The following is a 27,931-nucleotide window of genomic DNA, read 5'->3' on the forward strand; positions in this document are numbered from 1 at the left end:
CTGCTTCCACACACTTCTCGGAGAAAAAGCTTTCTACAAAGCCATTTATTTTTCCCAAAATACACCCCCAGTTAACAAAATTCCTCAGAGTCCCACATTTAAATTAGACATGCCACCTCTTCCGTTCCTGGGGAAGGAAGAAATGTCAGCGGGAGGACATCAGAAGTTTTCCGGAGGCTGGAGGCCAGCAAAGGACAAGCCAGGAGATGTCTTCCCAGCCCCAGAATAGCACCGTGGTTGGGGCGTGGGGGGGGGGGGGGCGGAGAGGGGAAGAGCTGTGTCCCTGCGGCCCTCCTGCCCCATCCCCAGGCTTCACTTAGGCTTCTGCTCTTCGGGGTCCAGAGTGCCATGGCCACCTGCCCACCTGCTCACGCCTGGAAGGACTTTGGAAACCATCAGATTCTCAGGTCTAGCAAGAGGCTCTACCCCTCTCTCCAGGTTTCTGCCCGCAGCCCCTGCTCTGGGTAAGGATTAGGGAGGGGGTGGGAGTGAGGTATCCAGGAAGCTGTGGGCACAGAAAAGGGGTACAGTAGAGAGCAGGGCAGGAGCCCCCGCACGAGCCGCAGGCTGTAGCAGGCGGTTGCAGGTTTCCTGACAGTTCCCAGCTGAAGGGCAAGCTCCTTAGAGAAGGGGCCTGTCCTCTCACGCTGGGTCCCAGGTACCTAACACAGTGCTGACACCCCACGGATGCTCAGTGACTGTTACTAGAATGGATGAACAAAAGGAAAGGGGGGGGAAACAGTGGGATAGAAGCTGACCCCCAGGGGGCCCACGCGGACACCCGGAGACCCAGTGTGACCAGCACATTCTTCCCGTGGAGGGGGAGCTCACGGGGCACAGCCCACGGCACCACGGAAGAGACTGGGCTAAGGGAGGTCCGAACATGTCCCAGCACGTGACCCAGCACATGCGCCTGTGTGCCTCCACAGGCCCGGGGGAAGGGCGCTGTCTTCAGTCAGCGAGGGAGGGAAAGGCCGACGCTGGGGCCAGAGGAGGGGCGGGCAGGAGGGGAGCCGCCTCTGGACTTGAGGAGATGCTGAAGGCTCAGGGTCCCTGTCCGAGCAGACGGGCTCACAGGTGGGTGGAAGAAAAGGCTGAGAAATGATAACTAGTATATCAGGGCCACTGGAGAACCAAGGCCGGGGGTGACTGTGTATCCTGTCTTTGGAGAAATAAGGCAGAGCATCAGTCTGAATACTGAGTCCTTTGGAGACATAAAGGCAGCCAGATGGTCCGTGCAGCATATCCGTTGGAGAAATAAGGTGGCAGGGTGGTCTCTGTGTCATGTCCATAAGAAATAGGACAGTAGGATGATTTACGTATCATGTCACTGGAGAAATAAGGCAGCAGGATGACTTGGGAGTCATGTCCATCGGAGAAATAAGGCTGCAGGGTGGCCTCTCTGTCCTTTGGAGAGTGAGCAGGACCTGCCAGAGTGGGAGGCATCTGTCGGAGGCAGGGCTCACCTGGAGGCCCCAGTGCAGCCAGAGGTGGGAGCCCCCAGGCAGGGGCTGCAGCCCCCTGGTGCTCGCCGTCAGGCTATTTCTTGTCCATCATCTACATTTCACGATGGAAAGAAAAAGCAGGGGAAAAGGCATTAAATGCAGGAGTTCTGCTCTTGGGCCAGGCACATGGTCACACACTTTCGGGTGCGGAGTATGTCTGGCGGTGGCCGCCGCAGTCTGACTAGCAGCTCCCTGTGCTACGCACTGCCCTGGAGGCCCAGACTGACCCCAACACGGGAGCTGAGCATCAGACGGACCATGAAGTCCCTGAGGGAGTCTGCCTAATCTTCCCCAGTCCACCCGCCCACACCCTTCCCATCCACTGTCCCCTCTCCCTGGCACACGTGTCCCCTCCCACCACCACCTCCCTTTCTCTCCCCCTCCGTCATACCCTCCCCTCCACTAGCAAGAAATCCTTCCCAGCTCCCCCTCCCACACGGAGCTCCCCAACAGCAGTGCTGTGGGGAACCTCCCTCCCTCTGGCTCTTGTCTCTACATGGGGGGCACCCAGTGGACTCACACCCTTGGCCTCGCCCCACTCCCCAACCTGAATGGGGAGCTTAGAAGGAGGACCAGGGCATGTGTGATCCTTCCGCTCCCACCCTTGGGGCTCCGTGTGTCCCAGGGAAGTAGTCTTCCCTTCCGGATACTGCCTCTGGGTTCACCCAGCGTGATCAGAGACTGGGGGGCCAGGCTGCCACACTCAGAGCAGGACCGGGCCATTCTGCAGTCCTCTTCCGGAACAAGGCTGACATTTTCATCTCCAACTGCTCGATCCTTCTATGCCTCATTTGTCTCAGAACAACAGAGAGGCAGATCACTTATCTCCATCCTTCTGTACCTCAGCACGGGCCTCCATTACTGCCATGGAACATTCTACAGCATTTAAAAGACTTGCTTGACAGAGCACTTCTGCATTTGTCACCCTGCCTAATCCTATCACAACCATCTGTAAGTGAGGGGCTCATTCTGCAGATGAGGAAACTTCCTGGAAGGTCAGAGGCGGAGACTAGACCCAAGGTCTCCCCTCCTAACCCAGGGGCATCTACCTTCTGCACAAGGCTGCCTTCCTAAACACCTCTTGCTGCCTTTCATGAAAGTCTGAGTCTATGGCCCTCGTGTACATGTATTTTGTGCAGGTTTCGGAGGCAGGTTTTGCCCCCTGCCTCTGGAAGTTTCCAGGGCCTATGTCCTTCCCCTCTCCCCTAAATGCAGGGGTGAGCCTCCAGGAGCTCAGTGAAAGTTTATTTCCTGACAGGGACACCAAGGAACCCTTAAGAAGATTTAAGTTTCCTTTAACTGTTAGCAGCCAACTTGGACTTTTAGGCGGAAGCCATTCAGATCTACAGCGATACTGCCCCAAGGAACGTTCTGTTCACAAGACACACACACAGATACATGGGTATCTCCACACAAACACACGTACTCAGATGTCGCTGTTGGTTACTTTCAGTAAGGATGAATCTCAAACTTACTTCTAACCAACCCCTTCTCGATGTAACCGCTGATGCCGTGTAATATGAATAACGATGATTGTTAACATTGATTACCCACCTACCATGTAACAGGAACATGGCTGCCTGGCTGAAAACTGTATTTCCTAGCCTCTCTTGTGCTAGGTAGGCGTCGTGTGACTAGGCTCTGATCGATGGATGGTGGAAACCGGAGTAACAGGAGTTACTTTCCAGTTACTTTCCAGTTACTTTCCAGTCAAGCCCTAGGGAAAAAACCTTCCTCCCTTTCCTCTTTCCCCTTCCGGAGGGGAGGGGCGCGGGGCCACAGGAGCTGGAGCAGCCTTGGAACCGGGGTGGAAACTCCGCGCGGAAGGGGGCAGACACCAATAAATGGAACCTGGCTCCAGGACATCAGTGGCCTTACGATCACCTAATGCTTAGACTGTTACAGGAGAGAGAAATAAATTCGTGTCGTTGTGATGCCTCTGTCATATCTGCAACCGATTAGAGCAGCCAGGACCTCGGTTACTCTGCCTGCTGCCGTTGCACCAGCGGGGAGTCAAGGCTGCTCCCCCAGGGAGGGAGCCTCAGGTCACCAGGTGGTGAAAAGGTGATCACCACCCCCACCACCAAGGACCCTCCTCTAGCCTCCTACACACAGATGTGCAAACACACAGACACATGTTCTCAAGCACCACGTGTCTTTACCTTCTTTGCTTTCCGAGTGTTTCAGAGGCCGCAGGGCTGCAAAAAAGGAAGGGGCACATGGTGAGGGGGAACCACGGGAAGGGGAGGGGGACGGGGTCCCACAGAGGGACGAGAGCCGGGGAAGAAGGCGGTCCTGGATGACTGGGAGAAGCTGGGAGGATGAGGGCAACATCCCAGCACCAGGGGAGGGTCTTAGGCCACTGTCCCGAGCCCTGGCTCTGCTCTGTAGCCTGTCACTCCCATCTGGGCCTCCGTTTTCTCCATCTATACAATGGGAACAGCTACCCTGCCCTCCAGTGAGCTGGAGACGTGGAAGGACACCGAGTTTGCCCTGCAAATAAGGGCCAAGTAAGAAGCTACAGGAGGCTGCAGACGATCCCAGGTGGGCCTGGGGTCATGCAGACCTGACACTGAACAAATCTCTAGGCCACCCTCTTCTCCCCACCCCTCCCTCTCTCAACTACATCTGCCTCTGAGCAAGAAAAATGAGGCCTGATCCCAGGGCTGTCTCCACACCAAAGGCAGAAAATTAATTGGCATAATTTGCGGCAGTCCCCAGGTGTCCGTCTCCTGCTCTTCCTTCCTCGGGGGTGGGGAGGGGACCGGTGTCAACTGGCACCATCCCAAATGATTCAGCGGGAACCTGCCTCTCCCAGCCAGGAGCCCCAGAAGGGAGGGCAGTGAGGCCTCCGGGGGCCACGAAACACCAGTGCCTGGGCACCGGCCCCAAGCTGGGCTCCAGGTCTGTGTCCCCAAAGCCCCATCCCCTTTGCAGACCACCTATGTATCTGGTCACTTGAAAGAGCTTCAGAACAGCCCTCTGGTGCCATCAAGGCAGCATCGGGATAACACTTTACAGGTGGGAAACTGAAGCCCAGAGCAGCAAAGCACTTTGCCTGAAGTCACACAGCCTCTAACCAGAATGGGACTGTCTTAAACTGTTTGCCGACTAACACAACTCCAAGATATCGAGAGCACTTACCAGGCACCAGGTATGGCACTAGGCCCTTTACATACGTTATCTCATTTAATTAACCCACACAACCTATGAAGGGAGGCAGTCATTAGGAGGAAACCAAGACTCAGAGATGAAGAAACGGAGGCCCGGAGAAGCAAAGTGACTTGCTCAAGGCCACTCCGCCTACAGGCTGGAGCTGGAACTTCAACCCAGGATGCCCTTCTCCTGAGTCCTCACTCTGCTGCTAGGAAGCCACCAGACCCCACGGCGCAGGGTCACTCAGAGGGGACCTGGCCCTGGTAGAAAGGCAAGGCAGGCAGGAAAGATGCAGCAGCCCCTGGGAGGGAGTCTAGGGAAATCCAGATCCAGGCCTAACGCTAAGCAAAGACCAGACTCACCTGGGTAGGAGGCCACAGTCCACGAGACACTTCATCAAACCTCAAGTGAATGTGGCTCCTCCAGTTCCTAGAGTCCTCATCCTGTCCCTGTGTCCTCTCAGCCAATAAGGCCAGCTCTAAGCTCAGACTCACCTGTTTTGGATCCTTCTCCATCCCCATCCTGGTCCTCGGCACCTGGAAGACAAGGACTCAGTGAACAAGAGACCTTCGCCACCTACTGTCACTACTGCACTTCCCCATCTGAGAGCGCCCACCACTCACCCAGCCAAGCACCTTCCTCTCACCCCTCCACCCACCCACCCATCCACCCCATCACTCCCCCATCTGCTCACTCGCCAAGCCCATCCACCACCAGCCTCCAACATAAGCACCACCCACCTGTCTGTCCCTCCTCCTCCCCATCTGCACCCTCCCTCCCAATGCCCAGCCAGCTCCCACCTCTCACCGTCTACGTTCACGGTCGCCCCTGGAAGCCTGTGCGTGCCACCAGCCGGCACCAAAACCCCGCTCACCGGTGTGTGCTCACCTCCCACCATGCACCCGAGTGGTCACACTTACCTGCCAAGCTCAAACCACCTATCTACCAATGCCAACTCACCACCTGCCGGTCACCAAAGTCAACCCACACTGACCCCAGCCTAGCTAATGGCAGCTGCTTCAGACTCTGCCTGCCAGGAGGTGGACACACCCTCGCACAGTGAGACCCGAAGCCATGCAGCATTCATGCACGTGTCACTAAACTTTCACGCTCTACACCCACACCGCCACTCGCAGACACGCTCATATGACCTCCACCCTCACCACCGCACTTGAGCCCCACAAGTCCCCACCACTCTCTTCCAGTCCCACTCACACACACGCTCAGCCTGCTGTATTCCCACCCTGAGAGGCAGGCGTGCACCTGTTCACACACACAAGCCAGATTCAGCCTCAAGGTCGCACGCGTGCAGTCCAACCCCATGGGCACACTCATGCTCATTCTGTCACTAGGAAGCGACCCGCTTGTTGATGTCACAGACACACCCACATGCCCAAAGACACGTGTGTGCATGCACACACTCTCTCTCGCTCACCTGCATTCTCCTCCTCACAGCTCTGCTTGATCTTTCTCCAGCACACGAAGGCCAGGGCCACCAGCAGGGCGACAAGGCAGACAGAGAGCCCCACGGTCACCCACAGGGCCTCGGGAGGGAATGTCATGGGCTGCCCTGGGAGGGGAAGTGGGGAGAATGGGAAGAGACGGTCATGCCCAGCACCCATGGCCCTGAGCACAGCACACCCTGGGGCCACAAGGTATGAAGGGAGCTCCCACCCTTGCTGGGCTCCAGCACTATGAAGAGACCTCATTTCAGTCCCCACGCCCCTTCCCCACACACTGAGACACATCCAAACCCTGACACAGCCATGGCTGGTGTGCAAATGCTTCAACCCCGGCAGGGTTGAAGAGTCTGAAGTTGATGATGCTCTAGAACCTTCTACGGCTCCCCACTGACACTTGAATAATGCTTCAACCTTCTGGAGGACCTCTATCATGTGGCTACCGCTTACCCTCCCCCAGCCTTCCTTTCCAATTCCACTCCAGGAACCTCTGCTCCAGCCGAGCTGGTGTCCTGACCATTCTCTGCACAGACAACTGGTTCCTTCCAGCCTCCACACCACTGCTGTCAGGTTCCCCTACCTTAAAAAGTGCTCCCAAACTCTCACCTAGTTTAAGATTCCCCTCCTCAGGAGGCCCTCCCTGACTGTTCCAACCCCACCTGGTGATACGCCCCATCCTACAGATCAGGAGTCGGCAAATCATGGTCTGCGAGCCAGATCTGGCCTGTGGTCTGTGTTTGTACAGGCTGTGGGCTAATAATAGTTTTTATATTTGCAAAGGGTTACAAAAAAAGAAACAGGAGGCGCAGAAGGGGAAGGAAAAGCAGCAGCAGCAGCAGCAACAGAGATTGTACGTGGCCCACAAAGCCTAAAATATTTACTATCCAGCCCTTTACAGAAAGTGTTGGGGGAGCCCTGCACATAGATGGGGGTGGGAACTGAGGGTGCCCAGTGAGGGTTCTGGGTTTACCCAAGAGGAGGAGACTTGCCAGGGGAATGTTTCTGGGAAGCGTGGGGGCCCTCCTGTGAGCTATCTCGCAGCAGAGGGAAGGGCTTGAGGCGCCCGCACCTGGATCAGCCCCAGCAGCTGTTCTGAGCACGCTAGCCATCCGCCCAGGCCCTGGGCCCATGCTGGGTCCTGGGCAGAAGCCTTGGGGACGTCAAATCTAACAAAAGACAGAGCTGCTTTCCTCTGGTCTCTGGAGACCCTGAGCGCCCGGGGCATCGGCAGTCTTAGGGGGCCAGCTGGTTCTGCAGAAGTCACCATCATTGCAAAGAGCCGTGCCAGGAGGACCTTCAGCGAGCAGAGGCCCTGGCAGGGACACAGGCATGTGCAGCAGATGTTCCCTTCGGCCGGCATGGCTGGCAGAGCTGACACTCAGGACATTGCGAGCAAAGGGACACATCACCCAGGAGAGCAGGAGAGGGCAGCAGCTGACATGCAGGGCCAGGAAGGCTAGTCCACGAAGCCTGGGAAGGAAACCCCTGGGGATCCTCAGCGGGGCTCCTGTAGCAAAGGAGGGCACAGAGCCACAGAAATACCAAGGAGGAGGGAGGACCCCTTTCTACATTCACCCCCTGACTGGTGTCAGTGCCTAGAACACAGGTCAGACATGCCCTCACTCAAACCGTAAAGAGCAGGGCTCAGACCTGGGTGTTGAGGTTCCATTTCCAGTGCTTGCTCCGTAAAGCCCCCTCCATGCACAGCACATTCGACTTCACTAACCTCCAGCAGGTGTGGGAGAGACCAGGCTGGAGGACTGACAGCCTGAATCCCAGAATGTTTTACAAGGCATAAAGCTGCCTGGAGTGAAATACAGGCCAAGGGCTCCAAAGTAGGCCAGACCTGCTCTTACAAAACCAGGAGGCTGGGTGGTGGGGAGAAGAGAAAATTAGGCTGAGAGGCTAAAGGTTGGATTCTGGTCCTGGCTCATCTGCTCACCGAAGGATGCTGGAGTCAAGGGCCACAGACCCCATGGATGAGTTTAGAGGGGCCATGCACCCTCTAAACGTCAATGCAAACTATTGTGTTTATCATGTATCCAATTTTCAAAGAGGTGCCTGACCCCCCAAATAGAGCCACTTTGCCGGTCTGTAGACTTGGGAAAGTTCTCTCTCCTCGCTGGGCTTTGGTTTCCTCATCTCTGAAATAAAAGCACTCTCAATGTTACCTACTAACGTTTAAAATAAAGGGTTTTTTTTTCCCCCTCCTAGGTGGGCTAAGCATTCTCCCTACAGTTCCACTTACACCCATAGACCCTTTCTGCATGGCGTGGCAAATATCCAGTTCAGCCCAGTGTGCCGATTATCACAAAGTCCACCAATCCTTCAAGACCCTCTCAACTCCTGCCTGTCCCTGGAGACCTCTCCTGACTGCTCCAGCCCATTCTGACTCCTGACTCCTTTCTCAGAAAGCTTCACTTTCTCCGTTGACCTCATTCTACCTGGTATTTCTTATCCTCTCTGGAAACACACCAGGCAAGGGAAAGTCATGGGAAGGGAAAAGAGGACAACTAGACAGACAGAACCTGCTATCCTGACACCAGAGTATGTGGGGAGGCCCCCTCTTCACACCCCGAGACACAAGGAGCACCCACTGATGTGGACACTACAGGAAGGGAGGGTGTTTGGGCTCGGACCCCAAACAAAACCCCAACCAGATAGAGGGAATCACCAAGAGGGCGGCATCAATCTGGTGTTTGACCACATGGGGGCAGCAGAGATTTCCGCCCCACCCACAACTGCTGCCTGGGTTGAGACCTCCCGTGTGCAAGAGCTGCCACGGATGGGGTGTGGGGGACTGACCACCTGGACAGGCCCAGCTGTCCCTCAGGGCCTCAGATCACAGCAACACCTTCCCATCGCCCTGCCTCACCATGCCTTGTGTCTGCTCTGGAGCTCCCACTCACACCTCCAGATTCCAGGCAGCTACGCCCTCCCCCGTGTAAGAAGCACAAGTACCACCTAAGGCGTTCTTAGGAGGGCGAATATTACAAATGGCTTTTATCAGCTCGTTAAAGAAAGTCCCCTAAGGACTTCTTGGTGAAGAATTTGAGACAGCTGAAATGTATGAGAATGTTTTTAAAAAGGCTTCTGACCACCCAAACCTACCTAAATTGCAGCTCTCAATCTAGAAAAAAAGGCAGCGGCTCCCTCCGTCCTCCCCATCTGTTCATCTGCCCACTACCTACCGGTGATGGTGACGGAGCCATGAGCGTCCTGCTGCAGCACAGGGTTGCGCACCAGGCAGCTGTAGGTGCCATTGGCGCCCAGCACCACCCTCAGGACACTCCGCACGTCGAATAAGCCCTGCTCATTGGCCATCTGCGACGTGGTCACGTTGCCGGTCAGGGGCGCACCCTGCGCGTCCTGCCAGAACACCTCGGCCTCCGGGTAGCCCCGGTAGCTGGAGCACGTGATGGTCACCATGTCCCCGGGCCGCAGGTCCTTGTTGGGCTCCAGGGTCATGCTGGGCTTCGAGTAAGGAGCTGGAGTGGGGCAGAGGGTAGAGGGCAGAGGTCGAGGTAAGGCAAGGATGGGGGTGGGAGTCCGCGGTGCAGGATAGGGCACCTGGAGGAACAGGGGTCATTAATGGGGCTTGAGTTATGTATGGGGTTCGTGATGGCACAAGAGGTAAGGGGCGGCGGGAAGTGAGGCGTGCATCCAGGGGAGGGCGCCCCCTCCCGGCGCTCACCCGCCACCTGCAGGCTGACTGCAGCGCTGCCGAAGTCCCGGATGCTCACAAAGCAGGTGAAGCTGCCCTCATCAGCTACCCGCACTCGCTGCAGCCTCAGGGACGCATTGCCCTGCGCCAGCAGGTCGGGGAAGAGCGCGGTGCGGTTGGCATAGGCGCTGCCCTGGTCCCGGCCCTCGGAGAAGCTGTGCACCAGCTGTTTGGTGTCCGTCAGCTGCCAGATGAGGTTGAGCTGCGCCAGGCTGAAGCCGGGCTCGGGTGAGAAGGAGCAGCGCAGGGTGGCATCGGTGCCCACCAGGGCCACCACGGGGTCTTCGGGGACCTGGACCTCCACGGCGCCTGGGGGCGAGGTTGGGTAGGCGGTAAGGAGGGGCGGGGACAAGCCGGGGTACCAGCCCACAGCCTCACAGATCTCCTCCTCTATTAACTCCCAGTTCCTGTTCCATCTTCCCAGTTTCTCTCCAGACCCAAAAGCAGATTGAGTTTCCAGATTCCCAGACGTGGAGTCACCCTAATCTTATGACAAGAACCACAGCAGCTTGGCCTTGGCCTGATAATGCCTGTCCCCGGGGGCCAGTCCTAGGGCAGCTTCCAACCCTAGCACAACCCCCCTCCCCTGAGATGGATCCGTTTCCCTCTCCTATCCGTACGCTCTCTGTTGAGATCTGAATGCTTCTCCATCCTTTCCAGAGGTTTCCTGAGCCTTGGAGTCAGGAAACCCGGAGAGCGGTAGAAGGCCTGTGGTCGTTGTCCTCACCCCCCACCACCAACGTGAGTTTCCCCGCCCCCCCATCCTGTTTATCTTTCCTGTTATCATTACAAAAATGCCACTGTTCTGGGAGACTGAAGACAGGGAGCGAGATTCAAATCCTGCGGCCCCTGCTGATAGGACCCAAACCTCCCGCCCTCACGGGAGATTTAAGCAAACGAAACCCAAAACCAAAACCAAAAACCTGTGGGGCTTCTCTGGGGTGTGATGGTGACAGAGCCATGAGCGTCCTGCTGCAGCACAGGGTTGCGCACCAGGCAACTGTAGGTGCCATTGGCGCCCAGCACCACCCTCAGGACACTCCGCACGTCGAATAAGCCCTGCTCATTGGCCATCTGCGACGTGGTCACGTTGCCGGTCAGGGGCGCACCCTGCGCGTCCTGCCAGAACACCTCGGCCTCCGGGTAGCCCCGGTAGCTGGAGCACGTGATGGTCACCATGTCCCCGGGCCGCAGGTCCTTGTTGGGCTCCAGGGTCATGCTGGGCTTCGAGTAAGGAGCTGGAGTGGGGCAGAGGGTAGAGGGCAGAGGTCGAGGTAAGGCAAGGATGGGGATGGGGGTCCGCGGTGCAGGATAGGGCACCTGGAGGAACAGGGGTCATTAATGGGGCTTGAGTTATGTATGGGGTTCGTGATGGCACAAGAGGTAAGGGGCGGCGGGAAGTGAGGCGTGCATCCAGGGGAGGGCGCCCCCTCCCGGCGCTCACCCGCCACCTGCAGGCTGACTGCAGCGCTGCCGAAGTCCCGGATGCTCACAAAGCAGGTGAAGCTGCCCTCATCAGCTACCCGCACTCGCTGCAGCCTCAGGGACGCATTGCCCTGCGCCAGCAGGTCGGGGAAGAGCGCGGTGCGGTTGGCATAGGCGCTGCCCTGGTCCCGGCCCTCGGAGAAGCTGTGCACCAGCTGTTTGGTGTCCGTCAGCTGCCAGATGAGGTTGAGCTGCGCCAGGCTGAAGCCGGGCTCGGGTGAGAAGGAGCAGCGCAGGGTGGCATCGGTGCCCACCAGGGCCACCACGGGGTCTTCGGGGACCTGGACCTCCACGGCGCCTGGGGGCAGTGGGGTGGGGCAGTGAGGAAGGGTGTGGACACTGGGAGCCTCCCTAGCTCTCCTCCAGCTTCCATGTTAACCCCAGGCCGGTCCAACCCTCCTTTAAGGCCTGAGACCCAAAGTAACTTTATTATCTGTGGTCCCCATTCAGTCAGAGAGACTATATAGTAAGCACCTACTATTTGTCAAACATAAGGGTTAGAAATGCAACAGAGAAGACCAAGGTCACACCCTTACGGAGCTTACCTTTTAATGGGAGAGAGGGTCAAACTAAGACAAGTTCTCATTAGCGTGGGATTAGGAGTAGGAAAGCCGCAGGTCCTTGTTGCGCTCCTTGTTGGCTCATCCATACCCCGAAGGATTAGAGGTGGTAGCTTTTCAAAAATTTGACAGGTACTTTATACCTGTCTGAGCTAGCCGCATTTTCTCATAAGTATATGTTATCTTTATTAATCAGAAAGGAGAGTGTATATCAAATGTTAATAGTGGTTTTCTCTCGGGCACCTGGGTGGCTCAGTCGGTTGAGTGTCTGACTTCAGCTCAGGTCATGATCTCGCGGTTTGTGGGTTCGAGCCCTGCCTTGGGCTCGGTGCTGACAGCTCGGAGCCTGGAGCCTGCTTCGGATTCTGAGTCTCCTTCTCTCTCTGCCCCTCCCCCACTTGTGCTCTGTCTCTGTCTCTCAAAAATAAATGTAAAAAAATTTTTTTAAATAGTGGTTTTCTCTGGATGAGAAAGGATAACAGGTACTTTCTCACTGTTTTTTTTTTTTTTTTTTTTTCCTAAAAAGACATGATTAGCTTTTATACTGGAAAGAAAGAATGCCCATACCTTTCAAGGTGGTGGTGAGTCACATTCTCACTAAAAGGATATTAAGTTGAGATTTAAAGGGAATGAAAAAGAGCTTGATATACAAAAAGCTAGTGTCAGGGCGCCTGGGTGACTCGGTCAATTGGGCATCTGACCCTTGAAGTCGGCTCAGGTCATGATCTCACAGTTCGTGGGTTCAAGCCCCAAGTCTGGCTCTGGGCTCGCAGTGTGGAGCCTGCTTGGAATATTCTGTTTCCCTCTCTCTCTGTCCTTCCCCTGCGCATGACCTCTCTCTCTCTCCCTCTCTCTCTCTCAAAAATAAATACATGAACATTAAAAAAAAAAAAAAGAGCTATTGTAAGTGTGTTCCAGCTAGACAGAACAGTGGGTACGGAGGCTCTGAGGCAAGATTCAGCTCCCTATGTGAAAATATCAGGTAGCTGTCCAGTGTGGCAGGAGAGTCTGGATGGGAGAGCTTTGTAAGACCAGTAAAGAATTTAGGTGTGCTACATGTAATGGGAAGTCACGGGGTGGTGGGGGAGGTGTTAATCAGCATAATCTGGCTATAATAATGCTTACAACTCACTCTGGCTCCTCTGTGGAGAACGGACTATTTCAGTGGTCCTTGTAAGACGGACACCAGCGAAGCAGGCACGCTCAAAAAGTGTGAGGATCAAATAGTCATGACCCAAAGCTGACTGGGATATAGCACCCATTAAAGGTTTCTTGCATTTAGAAAAATAACACTTTACGGTTAGTATTTTTATTGCGAATTATACACAGGGCGAGGTGATCATAATCTTTGTAGTGTGTAGAGACCTCTAAAGGTCTTAACCTGGCCCTGGATCTCTTGCTGCAATCCCAGGCCCCAGGCCACCTCTCCAACTGGTGCCCGTGGAAGGGGCATTTGGGGATGAAACCTGAGGAATCACCCAGATAAAGCTGTCTCTTTCTCTAAAGAAATCAGAGCAGCCGGGACCACAGAGTTGTTTCCTCTTTATGACCAGCAGGTGGCACGAGACACTCAGCTTTGTCTTCCCCTATGGCGGAAGGAGGCAGTCTCTCCCTGTGCCAGAGGCTAAGGATTTCAAATCTGAGGATGTGGTTATTAAAAGTAATGCCATTGTTGAATGCTGACTCTGTGCCAAGAGCTGTGTGGGAAGATTTACATCATTTATTCAACGTGGTGACTGAGCACCTACCGTGTGGCTGCACCAATCCCGGCCCTGGGGATAGACCTTGCTCTTTGAGCAGAGCAGGCAATAAGCAGGTAAACCTATAACATGTCAGGTGGAGGAAAAGGCTGGGCAGAAGCATGCCGCGGTTGAGGACAGGGAGAGATGATGTGCTATTTCACACAAGGTAGCCAAGAAAGCTTTGCGGAGGAGGTGACATAGGAGCAAAGACCTGAACAAAATAAAGGATCAAGTCGTGCAAATGTCTGGGGACAGAAAATTCCAGCCAGAGGGAACGGTACATGCAAAGGCCCTCAGGAGGGAACGAACACACACTGCGTGCTCAAGAAACACGTTAGTGCTCACATCACCGGTTTACAGAAGAGGAGACAGGCTAACAAATGCAAAGTAAGTTGCCTGTTGAATCCCAGGGATGGAAAGGCGTGTGGCCAGGGCACAGGGGAGATTGGGAGGACGTTCGCCAAAACCCTCCCCATCCCTGCTAGACAGAGGCTTAGAAGAAGCCCTGGTGGGTGTGGGCGCCCTCCCCCCATCCGGTCCCCACACTGCTCCCCTCACCTGTGACGCAGACCCACAGCACTGCCAGGGCTGTGGCCAAACGCACACGCACACCCACACCCGCGCTGGCCCAGCGACACAGCATCTTCCTGAGAGGCAGCTGACAGCTGGGCTCTCCGTAGTGGAAGGCTGCCCCTGCCTGTGAGGAAGAGGAAGTGAGGTCTTTGTCTCCAACCAACGGTCCTCCCCAGGCCCTCCCTCACCTCACGCCCCCTGGACCTGGAAGCTCCTGGAAGGTTTCGATTGCCCATTGGCAGGTCCTCCCTCCACACCCTACAAGGCTCCCCACTTGAGGGATTTTTTTGAGAGATGCTGGCAAGAGGGCACTCACTGAGTCACTGGGGAGGCTAGACCAGGGCACATGGGGGCAGCTGGGACCAACGTTTCAGAACTAAGATGTCGGTATGAACTATAAGGAAGACAGGCAAAGCGGCAAGTAGAGGCAAGGCTGGCCGGCCCAGGGCAAGAATGTGCACAGGTCAGTTTGGCTCAGTTTGGCTCTAGACAACAGCTGGTGGGGAGAGTAAGGGCTGAGGCTGGAGCCAGACGTAGAGATAAGCTGAAAGTTCTGAAATTTATCCTGAAGGCAACTGGGAGCCACTGAAGGTTCTGGAACAGGAGAAGGATATGGTCAGAGCTGTGCTCCATAAAAATGATGCTGATAGCATGTACAGGATAAATGAGAAGAGATAAAGCAGGTCTGGGTGAAAACAACAGCAGTGGAGGACGTGGGGAGAGAGGAAGGGAGCCGGAAGGGAGCCGACAGAGCGGCCACAGTTTTGAGCCCGGTGAGCAGGCGAGACGGTCGCTGAGACAGAACATGGAGGCATCCGCTGTATGGTGTGTGAAGTTAGCAATGTTTGTGCAGAAACTTCAGGGGAGAGTTCTAGGAGGCAGCTGGTGTAAGCACAGGGGGCCCAAGAGAGAGCACATTTGCTAGTTTGGCGCTCTTTACTGAGTTCCTGAGACCAATCGGAAATGGAAGAGGCCAGGCCTGGGGTGGACCCCAGAGGCTGAAGTCAGGACTGAGTGCGAAGTATGTGTGTGGTCACAGGTGAGACCTGAGCCAGAGACGCCCATGCCTCCCTGGGCCCAGCCGTGCTCCCAATCCTGGCTGCCCCCCACGGTGTCTGACTCGGGCAGGCCGCCGTACCCACCTCTACCCTGTCCCACAGCTGCTGCCTGATTGTTCATGCCACGTCCTATCGAGCCACATAACAAGTGTGGATTCGGTCTATCCAACACTGTTCAACAGGAACACAAACGATTTCACATTCTCACAACCACCCAGGGAGAGGGGGGTGTTGACTCGGTCCCATTTTGCAAGAGAGAAAAAAAAAAAAAAAAAGCCCATACAAGTGAGGGGACTTTGTTAGTGTGATATAATTTGCCAGTGAGCACAGACGAGGAGGGTCCGGGTGCCCAGCCTCCTGCCACACCTTTCTGCCTCTCCCAAGGAGCAAATCTCACCCACAGCTGTCAGCATCATGCGGGTCACAAGAGACCTGGCCTCAGGCCTTCCAGTCCCAGCCAAGCACCTCCCCCCCCACCCTTCCCCCCCAACACACACCAGGCAGCTGGGCTGAGGGAGTCCCTCAGCCAAACCGGGTGCATCCTGCCCCCCCCCACCCCAGCTGTCCACAGCGGGGAAGCCCTGAGCAGCCACTTCCTTCCCAGACAATTCCGGTCCAAACCTGGCAGCCTCAAAGCCTCGCCGCCTGCTGAGTCAGCAGCCTTCTAGCTCATTCATAAAGGCACCCTTGGCGGGCACCACATCCTGCTGACAAGGGCAACCACTGGCCACAGGAAAAGCTAGCAGGCAGCGGCCTCCCGCACTGCTCCCCACCCCCACCCCCAAGGAAGAACCAGGGACTAAGGATTAAGAAGCTTCCAGATGCCAAGGCTCCCTTCCTCTCTTTCACCCCCAGACAAAACCAAGGCCTATCCGTTCTTCCCAGGCCAGCTCCTTCTCCCCTCCCTCTCTGTTTATGCCTGCCACTCCCACCCTGACTCATGGGGTCAGCACTCCTCTGACCCACCTGTGACCTTCCTCACTGGCCCTGCTATCTCTGCTCTGCCCCCACCAACCTCATTGTCTATGATGTCTGCTCTCAGGACCTAAGACAGGAATCTGTTCACATCCTTGCCCATGCTCAAGAACCTTTCATGGCTCCCCACTTACCACTGAAATAAAGCCACTTTGCTCTGCCTGGCACTCAACACCTTTCTTATGAAGTCTCCAGACATTAAGCCAGGGTCTCTTGGGAATGCCTGCCATTCCTGGGTAGGGGAGGTCAGGGAGCACCTCTCTCCTAATCAGACCTATCAGAGCTCTCCAAGGGCCAAGCTGTCCTTCACTCCAGAGGGAGAATGAGAAGCTTTCCAGGGGTGGGCATTGGGCTTGCCCACCTTGATTACCTTCCTAGATTCTGAACCCAGGGAAGTGCCCACCCTCATGGTTTGCCCTCGGGAAAAGCCTGAAGACAGTCTAAAACCAAGATGACCTGAGAATTCCACAGCACCAAGAGGCTCCTACCCCAACAGCTGGGCCCCTAGGGGCTGAGAGCCCGAGGGAGAAATGCATCTCTGAGACAAGGTGCCACACAGGGAATAGGGGCTTGGCCTGGGAACAGAAAGCCAATCACCGCCCATTGGGAGAGACGAGCTGCCCCTGTCTCAGAGCCTCATGGAGACGCACAGATCGCATGCTGCATTTGCACAGCCCTGCCCACCTTCTCTACAAAGGGGAATTCTCATCCCCTGGCAGGATGGGCCCTGGAGTCAGCATGCACCACCCCTCCCCATGAGTCACCAGCCAGCCCTCCCTCCTCCTCTTCCTTCATCCCAGTCTCAGCCCAGTGTGGGAACTCCAAGGAGCCCTGCCAGGAAAGAACACAGAGTGCCTTGGCTTTCCCGGAGAAGCAGGACTGAGGGGACCAGCCCACCCTTAGCCTGACAGTACAGGAAGTTCATCCAACCCCAGCAGAGGTGTGGCCACAGGGAAGCTCCCAAGAGAGGACCCAAGATATGCCCCCATTAAGCCAAAACCAAAAACAAGATACCTCGAACCTAGGGATGCTCAAGAGGAACTCCTTGCCCCCACTATGACCACCCCATACTCTCTTAACCCCCTGCCTCCTCCCAATCTCTGCAGGGGCCACTTGGACAATGCTTCCCACCAAGAGGGCAAGAAGAGTCAAACCGCATAACTAGTGTCAATCTGTGCTAACCAGCGTAGCACAGAGGCAGAGCTTCTGAAAACAGCAGTTTAGCACCTGGATCAAGCTATGCCTGAAGCACACATAGACTGCCCAGATACTTGAGTCAATCTTTTTTTTTTTTTTTTTTTAACTCAAGCTACTTTCAGCTAAGTTTTTATTATCTGCAGTTGAAGGACTCCTTGAATATACATTCATTTGTATATTCAGTAGTGCATTTAACCACTCACTGAGTACCTGGTAGGCAGGCCTACCAGATCTGGGGACAGAGAGATGACTAAGCTGTGTCTGTCCTCAAGGAGCCTGCATTCCAATAGGGAAGTGCATGTAAATCACTGCACTTCAATATAGTATATTATTTAAGACACTGTAAGAACTACTTGGAAGCACCTCAGAGACGTAATAACCCTAAAGGTGAGTCCTGAAAAATGACGAGCAGCTCCCCAGATAGACAGGCTGGGAAGGGTAGCTCCTCCCCAGCCCCAAGTGACCTGTCCTCCTGGCACTGCCTATGTGCCCAGATCCCTTTGAAATAGTAGGAAATGAGTTCCAAGTTTGGCGTTCTGCTCTCAGCTCTGACACTGCTGTGCAGTTTTTAACAGATGACTCCCCCTCTCTAAATTCAGTATTCCTATGTATAAAAGAGATGCTTTGCTGGCACCGCCCGGGGGACTCAGTTGGCAGAGCATCCAATTCTTGATTTCAGCTCAGGTCATGATCTCGCGGTTCGTGGGATTGAGCCCCATGTCGGGCTCTGCGCGGACAGCACAGAGCCTGCTTGGGATTCTCTCTCCCTCTCTCTATGCCCCTTACCACACGCATACCCTCTCTTTCTCTCTCTCTCTTAAAATGAATAAATAAACTTAAAAACAAAGTACGACAAATGCTTTGCTGGACCCTCGTGGAACTTGATCAGTACGTTAAACTTGCATGTACCGTATCCTTGAGGTATAGCCAGTTAGTTAACTACCACGCAGGTCACATTGAAATGTACAAAATGACTGCAGCGGAAACCACCAGTTTCCCCCTATACCTACTCTCCCTTTCTGTAGAATTTTGAATTAGGCACATGGCCACTCAGCTAAAGACTACAGAGCCCAGCCTGCCTTGCAGGGGAAACGTGTGTCCGTGTGACCATCTTCCGGCTAACCGGGTAAGAGAGGAACTGAGGGCGCATACCCTCTCTTTTCTCCTCCCCTTTCCCACTAGCTGAAACAGCTGGGGTGGCCATCTGAGGCCACGCTGCCAAAGGCAACGCTCTGGGGACTTCAGAACAGCAAGACACAAGGCCCCCTAAGGGGCTGCAGCATCAGCCCTGGACATACCCGGACTGTCACATGGGTGAGAATAAGCATCTACTCTAGCGTCACTGTTATTTTGGGTCTTTCTTAACAGCATCTGAAGTGACTAATTTAAGGAGCCATCCCTCCCCTCCTTTCCATCCTTCTCTCCCAGCTCTTCCCACCCCATGAAAATTGCCACTGCTCAGAGCAGCAAAAGGAAACCACATCTAAAATAGGTGTTTCAAAATACGAACTGGACACTGTGTCATTTCAGTCACTTAATGATGCCTGGGCCCAGCTCAGGAGATATTTCAAGGGTAGATGTGACCTGGCTTGGGGATTGTTTGTATGGGAAGGAGGGGCTGAAAGAGGCAAGGACATCCTGAAGGCTTGAACAAATGGGCACATGTGCGCACCCATCGTAAGATGGGGAGACCTGGAAATGAAGCATGTTTAAGAGGGAGCTTCCCACCGGGCTTGAGCTACAGGTCATCCGTGCCAAATGTCACATGGACTCCTGGACACACAGAGCTGGAACTCAGAACAGGACAGGGAGATATCCACGCGCTCATAGGGATGGGAGCCAAAGTTGGGATCATTGAAGAAGATTTTGGAAAGAGAACAGGTCCCCCAACAAATTCTGGAGAAACTGCAGAAGTTAATGGTCAGGTATCAGAACAGGGAACCTCTCTCTGGCCACCCTCATGACCCATTTGCCCCCTCCAGTGATGGGCACCCACTACCTCCCAAAGAAGTCCGCTGGTTTTGGGGCAGCTGTCACCAGTAGAAAGCTCTGCCCTATCCTGAGCCCAAATCTGTCTCCCATACAGTCCTCCTTTGACCTTATAGAACAAGTCTGCCTCCTCCCTGCAAGTTTTAGATCTTCTTCTCCCTTGACGAGCTCACACTGGGCAGCCATGCAATAGTATTCACCAATATGACCCAAAGTAACAGAGGCCAAGTTGTGGCCAATGACCGGAAGCCATTTAGTCACATTGCTGCTGATTCTCATCTCTGCCATCCTCTTCTGACGGACTTGGGGAAGGGGTGGAACTTTATGGGATGTTTCATTAGGGTTCCCGTTACTTTTCAGCCAGCTAAGCTGAGTCCATCACTCCAACTGTCACGATCTTCTCTTTCAAATTGTGGCAAAATGTAAGGAACGTGAGGTTTACCAGTTTGACCATTTTGAATGTACAGTTCGGTGGTGTGAAATACAGTCACAGTGTTGTGTAACCATCGTGATCTTTTCAAGTACTGTTTTGACAGTCCCTGGTACGCAGAAAGCAATCGATAATTTTTTGGTGGATGAAAACAAGAAAAATGAACGTCACCCCCCCGAAATTGCTCTCTTCTCCGTGCTTTGTTTCTCGTGTCATCAAGGTCCTCAGGAAGAGGACAGGAACAGGAAGACCCCGCAGCACTAGGTTCTGTCCCTGGATCAACGTCCATCCGCTATTCAGGGCTTTGAGATTAGGAGTCTTCCTACCCAGCTGCCCATCACATGTCCTATCCGCAAGGTGTCACTACTTCTGGCAGACGACCGGTCAAATGCAGAGAACCAGGAAAAAAAAAAAAAAGGCTCATTTGAAGAAGATGTACTCTTCTTCAAGTGCTCGATTAATGACTGGTTCCAGGATTTTGTCAGGGGCGAAGGACACGATCACCAATCTGTTGTTCCCATAATTGGCCTTCTCTCCCCTAAAACTGGCCATCTGCTCATCTCAGGCGTCCTGGCATTCACTTCTCCATTCATGCAACAAACATGAAGAAGTACTATGGGGGTGGAGGGTCCAGCAGTTCCCTGCAGGGGTGGGGAGGTTCCGAGGAGGAGAGATTTCAGCAGTCTGGCAGCTTGAGCAAAGAGTGGGCCCCCACAGCCCCCTCTGAGAAGACAGGGGCTCTGAGGAATGGCTGCCAGGAGATGGGGCAGGGGAGGTGGTCAGGGGGTGATTAAGGATTGATTCTGTACACTGTGGGAAACCGTAGAAGGCTATGACCCCCACCCCTCTGTCTACTCCAGTTGTCCTGAAATCTCCCGGACAGCTTCTCAGCTACCTTATCTCCAAGTTCACTCAGCACCAGGTCGGACAATCACAGGGGCCAGAAGATAAATCCATGTGAAGCAGATTATCACCTCCCCACCTGGCCTGAACACCTTCTTCACAGCTTCTGCAACTTCCTTCTTTGACAAAGAAACAAAATAGATACTGAGCAGACCTTCTCTGCCTTCAGTAGTCAGTCTTGATACTCTTTGTCACTTTCCTCCGCGTCACTTTCCTCCGCATCCTTCATTCTAGAGTGCTTCTCTCTTGTTCTACACTGGCTCCTTCTAAAAACAAGTCCATGTGGTGCTGGTGGGACTGACCCCCAGTGTGGGGCCTTGGCGGGTGTCCAGAACGGACTCATTGGAGAACCCTCAGTGACTGGCTCTGGAACAGGCCTATGAGCCAAACCACACCCCATCAGACTTCCCAGAGCTGTTCTGCTGGAGCTAGTGGAAAAGACTCTTTCTGTAAAGGTCCAGATAGTAAATATTTTAGGCTTTGCAGGCCATCTGATATCTGTCACAACTACTCAACTCTGCCATTGTACAGGGAAACAGTCATAGACAATGTATATATGAATGAGCAGAGCTGTGTTCCAACAGAACTTTATTTATGGACACCCAGATTTGAATTGCATGTAATTTTCATGAATCACATGATTTTTTTTTCAACCATGACAAATGTAAAAACCATTCTTAGCTGTGGGCTATACAAAACAAGCAGCAGAAGATTTGGCCCACGGGCTGCAGTTTGTAGGAACTGGATTACAGATCCACTAGCTCCAGTCTCAAAGACGCCCAGCTAGCAGCAAAAATGGGAAACAGTGGGGAACTGGTACATTAATTATGGTGCATCTACGTAAGGGAATAGCACATAGCTTTTGAAAAGAATGTGTACTAATATGGAAATAATTCCACGGCATATATCATGTCAATAAAGTATACTGTCAACTGTATGATCTCATTTCTATATTAACAAATGGTCCCATGGTCCTCTCTCTCTGTGTCAATATCACCTATGTTTCAGTACAGGTCCTTCCTTCTCCAGCACTGAACCTCCTGGGGTTGGCTCCTAGGCCTTCTCCTCAAATCTCTCTACTATTTTTTCCTAGATGACTTCATCCACTCCCGTGGCTTTAAATATCATTTATATGCTGGCAACTTCCAGATTTTCTTCTCCAAGCCCACACCTCTCTCTCTGAGCTCCAACTGTCCCCTCAACATCTCTGTGCCAGTGACTCACTTTTAACCTGTCCCTCTTCAAACTGTTGATGTACCCCTCAAACCTGTTCCTCCCCAGCTCTTCCCACATGGGAAAGGCACCGCTCTCCACTCTCTGCTCAAGCCAGAAACCTGAGTTTCTCTCACCTCGAGAATCCATCACCAAGAACAACCATTCCTAACCCCAAAATATATTTTAGGGGTCGGCAAACTATGGCCTGAGCACCGGATCCAGCCCACTGTCTGGTTGGTCAGCTCACCAGTTAAGAAAGGGTTTACTTTCTTACGTGGTTGGAAATCAAAAGAATATCTCATGAGACATGGAAATCACACAAAATTCAAATTCCAGCGTCTGTAAATAAAGTTCCATTGGAACATAGCCACATTTCATTTACGTATTGTCTGTGGCTGCTTTTGCACTACAAACAGCAGAACAGAGTAGTTGCAATAGTCACAAAGCCTAAAATATTTACTTTCTGGCCCTTTGCAGAAAACAAGTCTGCTGACTTTTCTGATAGTTTCACTCCTGCTTCTCTCCACCTGTGCGGTTCTCTCTGGTCTGCCAAGTCGTCATCATCTCTTGCCTGGATGACCACAAAAGCTTTTTCACTGGTCCCTCTACTTTCTCTCTCGTCTCCCCACCCAGTTGTATATTCCAGTCTTGACTCTACACAGCAAACAGAATAACTGCTATAAAAACATAAATTGCAAAAAAAAAAAAAAAAAACAACACATAAATTGCATCAGGCCAACACGTTCAATATTTAATCAGCTCCTCCATGGCCCACAGAGCCCTACCCGGTCCGGCCTTGCTCACCTCCCCAGCCTCACCTCCTCCCATCTGCCCCTCGCCGCAGCGGCCTCTTCTACGTCCTATAACATGCATGACATAGGTAACATCTCTATCCTGAGAGTCACCTTGGCAGAAAAGCCAGGCAGAGATCTGCCACTCCAAGGAAATCCCTGTTACTCACTGCACAGCTTTCTTTTCCTCATGTAATACTAGAACCTCCCGGAGAAGAAACAGCATCTGCTCTATTGACTATTGTATCCTTAATTCTAGCAAAGTCCCGGCACATAATGAGTGTTCAGTGCATTGTTGAATAAATGAAGGAGTGCGTGTGTGTTTAGATAGATAGCAAGAGATGGATGTTTGTATGTGGGAAAAGGGTCTGGAAGTGTGATAGTGAACCCAACTCCGGGGCATGGGAATGAGGGTAAGCGTCTATGTGCACTTCTTGATATACTTCTGTAACTTTGACAATGAGCATGTAATTCCTTTGCAGTTAACAAAAAGAAAACAGCAACTGCAAAGATTTGTATAGATTTTAGACCAGGTTCCGTCACTCACTTGCTAGGCTCCCTAGGGCAAACCCATGTCTCTCCAGGTCTTTATCTCCTCAGTCCTCAAAGGAAGGTCCCACCACCATCCCATGCTATAAGCTTGATCACAGGTTGAGCTGCTGTAGAGAGAAGAGACTTCATGGAAGAAGTGAGCCCTGGTGTTTAAGGAGATGCCTCTGGAGTCAGAGATACAGGTTTAAATCCAGACTCCCCACTTCCTAGTCATGAGACTTTCAGAAGACATCCTCTCTGAGGCTCATTTATAAAATAAAGATTATAAATTACCTTCTAGGATGATTATAGGACAGCCTGCGAACGGCCCCCCTGTTGACCTTCCCTTTTCCTGATAACCTGAGTCAGTTTGGGCCTTTTGTGTTGTTAAATGGAATCGTGAGGCCACCTTGTCTGCCCCAGGATACAGTTTGGGCTTAGGAGCAGGCAGCTCCCGGTTCAAATTCTGACTCAAAAGTTTTGCTAAACACATGATCAAGTGTAAATGACTTAACTTCTTTGAGACTTGGTTCCACATCTCTAAAACAGGAGTCACAATCCCTACCCCACAAGGGCTGCTATGAGAATAAAATAAGACAATATACAGAAAGGACTTGGGAAAGCACCCAGCACCTACAAACAGCAGTAATAATTGTTATTCCTGTCACGATTATTGCCATAGGCATAGGGATAAGGCCTCCTGGACCCCCTGCACTGAGCATCATCCCCGCTCCCCAGCCAGGAGCTCCTCTGTTGGATTATACATCAGGTCCCTGAGACCATTACTCCTTCTATGACCCCCTTTCCACCAAGAATCCCACCTGCACCCCAGCTCCAAAGCAGCAGACTCACAATCTGGCCCCATCTCTGTGTCTGGCTCATCCCTAGCGGTTCTCTCCCCCTTCCTCCTCCCAAATACAAGATCACAGCACCAAGCATCATGGGCTCCAGCCCCTACTGCCCCTGCTGCTACCATATCCCCCAGTACAGGGCACAAACTCCAGTGTCCCCTGAGGGAAGGCCCAGTCCCTGGGAGGCCATGTTGACTTTAGGGTAACCTGGGAGCCCAGAGATAGTATCTCTTCCTACTCCCAGGATCCCAATAAAAAATGCTTCTCATTCCCCACTCCTAGTGGGTTTCCCTCTGATACTCTCCCTATGCCTCAGGAAGGCCAGATGCCCAAAGGAATTAGGGGCGTGGAGGAGGCATCCATTCTCTGGACCACAAAGAGAATGAGAGGGAGAGTGGGAGCAGCTGGCAGGGAACACGAGTCAGAACTGGAGAGTGGAGGAGGGGCTTTGGAGGCACGAGAGTGCTGAGGACTAGGCCTCTGGAGAAGCAAGCACTCTCAGCAATGGCCCCGGCTAGGATACCCAGGTCAGGCCTGCTCTCTCCCCAGCCTCCCAAATGAGTCCCCTCTGCCTTGCCGTCGGGACCTTTAGCACGTCTTGCCAGACTCCAGAAGCAGGGGTAAAGCCTTTCCCTGCCTCCAGAGTGGCAGAAAGAACCTGTTCTAGGGACAGACAGCATTCCAGCTCCAGCATTTGCTAGCTGTGTGTCCTTGGACATGTGACTTCCCCTCTCTGGGCCTTGGCTTGCCCATGTATACAATACAGCTAATGATACCTTACTCCACAGGACTGATATGATTCAATGAGATGATATCTACTAAACATCCAGAACAAACCTCCCCCCACCCCAAACCTGAAAACTCCATGTTCCTATCTGGGACTTCATACTGCAGGGGTGGCAAAACCAGGATGCGGCAGCCAAGGGTTGCATAAAAGCACATGTGCCCTCTCCCAAATGTTTGATCCGCTTGAGACCAAAGGAAATTTCTCAAGGATCACATCCACCAGTTCCCACCCTCTTATTCCCCTAAGCCCAGACTATGCTTCCCCATTTGCTAGTGCACCTCCCTGTCACTCCTGGCCTGGGGTGTGGAAAAAAGACAGCAATGAGAAGTGGATACCCCCACCCAGAGGATAAGCTCATGGGCAGTGACATCATCCTGCCTGCCCTTCTTCCTCCTCCCTTGACCCCATGACTCAGGTCCACAGCCTCAGGTCCCATGTGGTCATAATCCTGGAGGCTGCTTGGATTTGGATCATTTTCTTCACATTTAAAATCCCACATGTCCAACCAAGAACCAGCCAGCAGCAGGCCAGAGACTTGTTCTACAACACAAGAATCTCTTTGGGTGCTGTGAAATCACAGCTCTGTGATCACCCTGACAATCGGACCCCAAACGGTACTGCCCAGCTCACTGTCAAGGCCAAATCCTGCCCCAAAGAATGAAGATTTATAACTCCAGACAAGACAAGACTACAGGTGAAGGGTGGAGGAATTCTCCCAGGAAGGCTTCGAAGTCACCCTCACCAGAGTAAGGACACAGCCTCCTCAGAAGGGACATTTCCATAAATGTCCTTTCCACAAACATTCAAGCACCCAACCTGGCTGTCAGGCATTGGAGCATCTCCAACATTTAACCAACCTGCCTCCATTGGGTACCTGGTCAGACTGCAGAGAGCCAGGAACAGGACAGAAAAACAGGTCCCCAAATCCCAGCACTCATGCCCACCATCAGGCTTGCATTAACACAGGCTTCTCACCTCTAACAAGCCAAGCCCCCCCAATGGTCTGAGTTCTTGCAGCACAGGAGTCTGGAGTAAATTGGAAAGCTCACTGAAGGCAAGCAGGAGAAACCACTACTGATGTCCCTGAAGAGAGGAAGAACTCCAAACATCAGTCATGGGACCAATAAAAGCATTGCTGAGGCCACTTGGTGCAAAGCTCACTCCTTCAAAAGTCCCCTTGCCCTACAATCCCTTAGCTCAAAAACCCACGTTCACAGCCCTGACCCAAAGTCAAGAAGAAAAATTTCACTGATGCCAGACGTGTCCTAATGTCAGACTATGATGTATGTAATATGAGACAGAAAGGGTTCCGTGCTCGATAGTTAAACATAAGTGTTAGTGCTAAAGCTTGAGAACTCCAGATATCAGGGAAATGTACTCACCCCAAAATATTCCCATCCCCAAATGAGCTGGAAATATGAGCCATCACTCATAGCCTACAGCCCCAGAGCCCTCCACCCCTCCCTGCCACTCAGATGGGCCCAACCCATCAGACAAGTTTCGACTACAATTTCAAGTTCAGACTTTAATTTCCCTCAGCCCCCAAAACTACAAGGAAGGCTGCACAGCATCAGATTTCCTAGGGATTTCTGGGAGGCCAGAGGGAATGAGAGGAAGTCAAACTAAATGAATAACTCTCTTAAAGACAGAACAGCTTCATTACTTTCTAATACAGAAGCTAACTTCTAAAGACATGCGTGTAAAAAGGGACCTGGGGCCTTAATTTAATGACGAAATTGACTCATTACAATTATCCACATCCAATTTGAAGGTAAATAGTTTTTCTCAAGTGAAACAAACCCTTTCCCTCTTCCCCCAATGTTTTCTGCTTTACTATTTTGCCTAACGTTTTCTTTCCCTCAGCGATAGATCCATCCATATCTGAGTCATCTGTCACGCATTTCTCATTAGGGAAGGTCTGGCTTAGAAATAAATCCCCTTTTCTGGCAGTTCACTGCCTTAGGCCACCAAACCTGCCAACTCCCTCCCTAAACAGCAACCGAGGGCCTTGGACTCTCCTTGGGAGATTCAACCCCCTCTCCTCTAGTGTGTCCCCACCCCGGTCCCCACCTTCCCGCCACCGAGTTCCCCGTCTCCTCTCCGTCCCACCTCAACCACCATCTCCTGGACGCTTCCCGAGCCCAAATTGCCCGCCCCATCCCTGCTCCCTCGTGTTCGCCTCCCACCCCCAGCACCTATTCAACCTTTCACCCTGGTCAGCTGTCCCTACCGGTTCTCGGAATCTGTCCCCCTTGCTCCCGCTGCTGCCCGTGAAAGTCCTCTACTCGGTCCTTCAGGGCCAAGCAGAGTGGGGCTCCCTTCTCCACCCCTCCCCTCCCCGGCAGCTCTCCCTCCTCGGGGATGGGACTCGGTGTTTTCTTCTACAGGCCCGGGAGACCCCGCTTCCCTCCTAACTCCGGCTGGCTTCCCTGAGCCTTCCAGAATCAACACAGTGACAGATCTGTCCCCACGCCCCTGCACGCCCAGGGCCTCCGGTAATCACAAGCACCCACCAGCCTCCTCCAGGGCCTCCCGGGTGAGGGCAGGTCCCTCAGTACCCCAGCCCCCTCGGCGGCGAGGTTGGGGCGGGGTTGGATTCCGGCGGCCCCCGCGCGTCGGGGGCCCAGAGCCGGGCTGCGCCGCGGACCCGAGGAGATGGCCGGGTGCGGGCGCCCGGCGAGGGAGGGCACGGCACGCGGTTCGGCGGCCCCGCACCGCTCGGCCGCAGACAAAGGCCGCCCCCGCCCGCGCGGGCCCGCGCCACGCAAGCACTCACCGCGCCGCGCCGGCTCTCGGGACGCGGGGACGCGGGGACGCGGGGGGGGAGGGGGGACGCGGGAACGCGGCAGAGCGCTGTCGAGTATCCGCCGCCGCGAGGCCGGGCCGGAGTTCGGGGTCGGGGGCGGCCCCGCGAGGCCGAGGGGCGGGGCGGGCTGGAGGAAGCCGCGGGCCCGGAAAGGCAGCCCGGGTGTGCCCCAGAGGCGGGATTGGCCCCGCGG

At 53.7% G+C, this 27,931-nt stretch overlaps 1 protein-coding gene across 3 annotated transcripts; it reads right to left on the reverse strand.

Moving 5' to 3' along the window:
* Window positions 1–30: 30 nt before the first annotated feature.
* CD276 (CD276 molecule) lies at window positions 31–27,931 on the reverse strand. Of its 3 annotated transcripts, none has more exons than XM_058737105.1 (10): window positions 27,709–27,931; window positions 14,191–14,329; window positions 11,290–11,628; window positions 10,769–11,083; window positions 9,816–10,154; window positions 9,313–9,609; window positions 6,097–6,231; window positions 5,156–5,197; window positions 3,668–3,703; window positions 31–1,557 (listed from the first exon to the last, which is right to left on the reverse strand). In XM_058737105.1, exons 2-10 carry the CDS (start codon window positions 14,273–14,275, stop codon window positions 1,535–1,537), a joined length of 1,611 nt encoding a protein of 536 aa, XP_058593088.1. In that variant the 5' UTR covers window positions 14,276–14,329; window positions 27,709–27,931; the 3' UTR covers window positions 31–1,534. The 3 variants fall into 3 exon arrangements, with proteins under 3 accessions (XP_058593088.1, XP_058593087.1, XP_058593086.1); XM_058737104.1 differs by lacking the exon at window positions 27,709–27,931 and adding an exon at window positions 27,446–27,699; XM_058737103.1 differs by lacking the exon at window positions 27,709–27,931 and adding an exon at window positions 15,348–15,629.

Source organism: Neofelis nebulosa, chromosome 7, assembly GCF_028018385.1.
Source record: "Neofelis nebulosa isolate mNeoNeb1 chromosome 7, mNeoNeb1.pri, whole genome shotgun sequence".
In the NCBI taxonomy this organism is placed as follows: Eukaryota; Metazoa; Chordata; class Mammalia; order Carnivora; family Felidae; genus Neofelis; species Neofelis nebulosa.

Bases quoted from the DNA above. Each gene is read 5' to 3' on its own strand.
- CD276 (XM_058737105.1), bottom strand. From the start codon at position 14,275: ATGCTGTGTCGCTGGGCCAGCGCGGGTGTGGGTGTGCGTGTGCGTTTG. The intron at 10,155-10,768 runs GTTTTTGGTTTT...CCTCGCCCCCAG, and splicing joins ACCCCAGAGAAGCCCCACAG to GCGCCGTGGAGGTCCAGGTC. The intron at 6,232-9,312 runs GTAGGTAGTGGG...TTCCCCTCCCAG, and splicing joins TGGCTCCGTCACCATCACCG to GGCAGCCCATGACATTCCCT.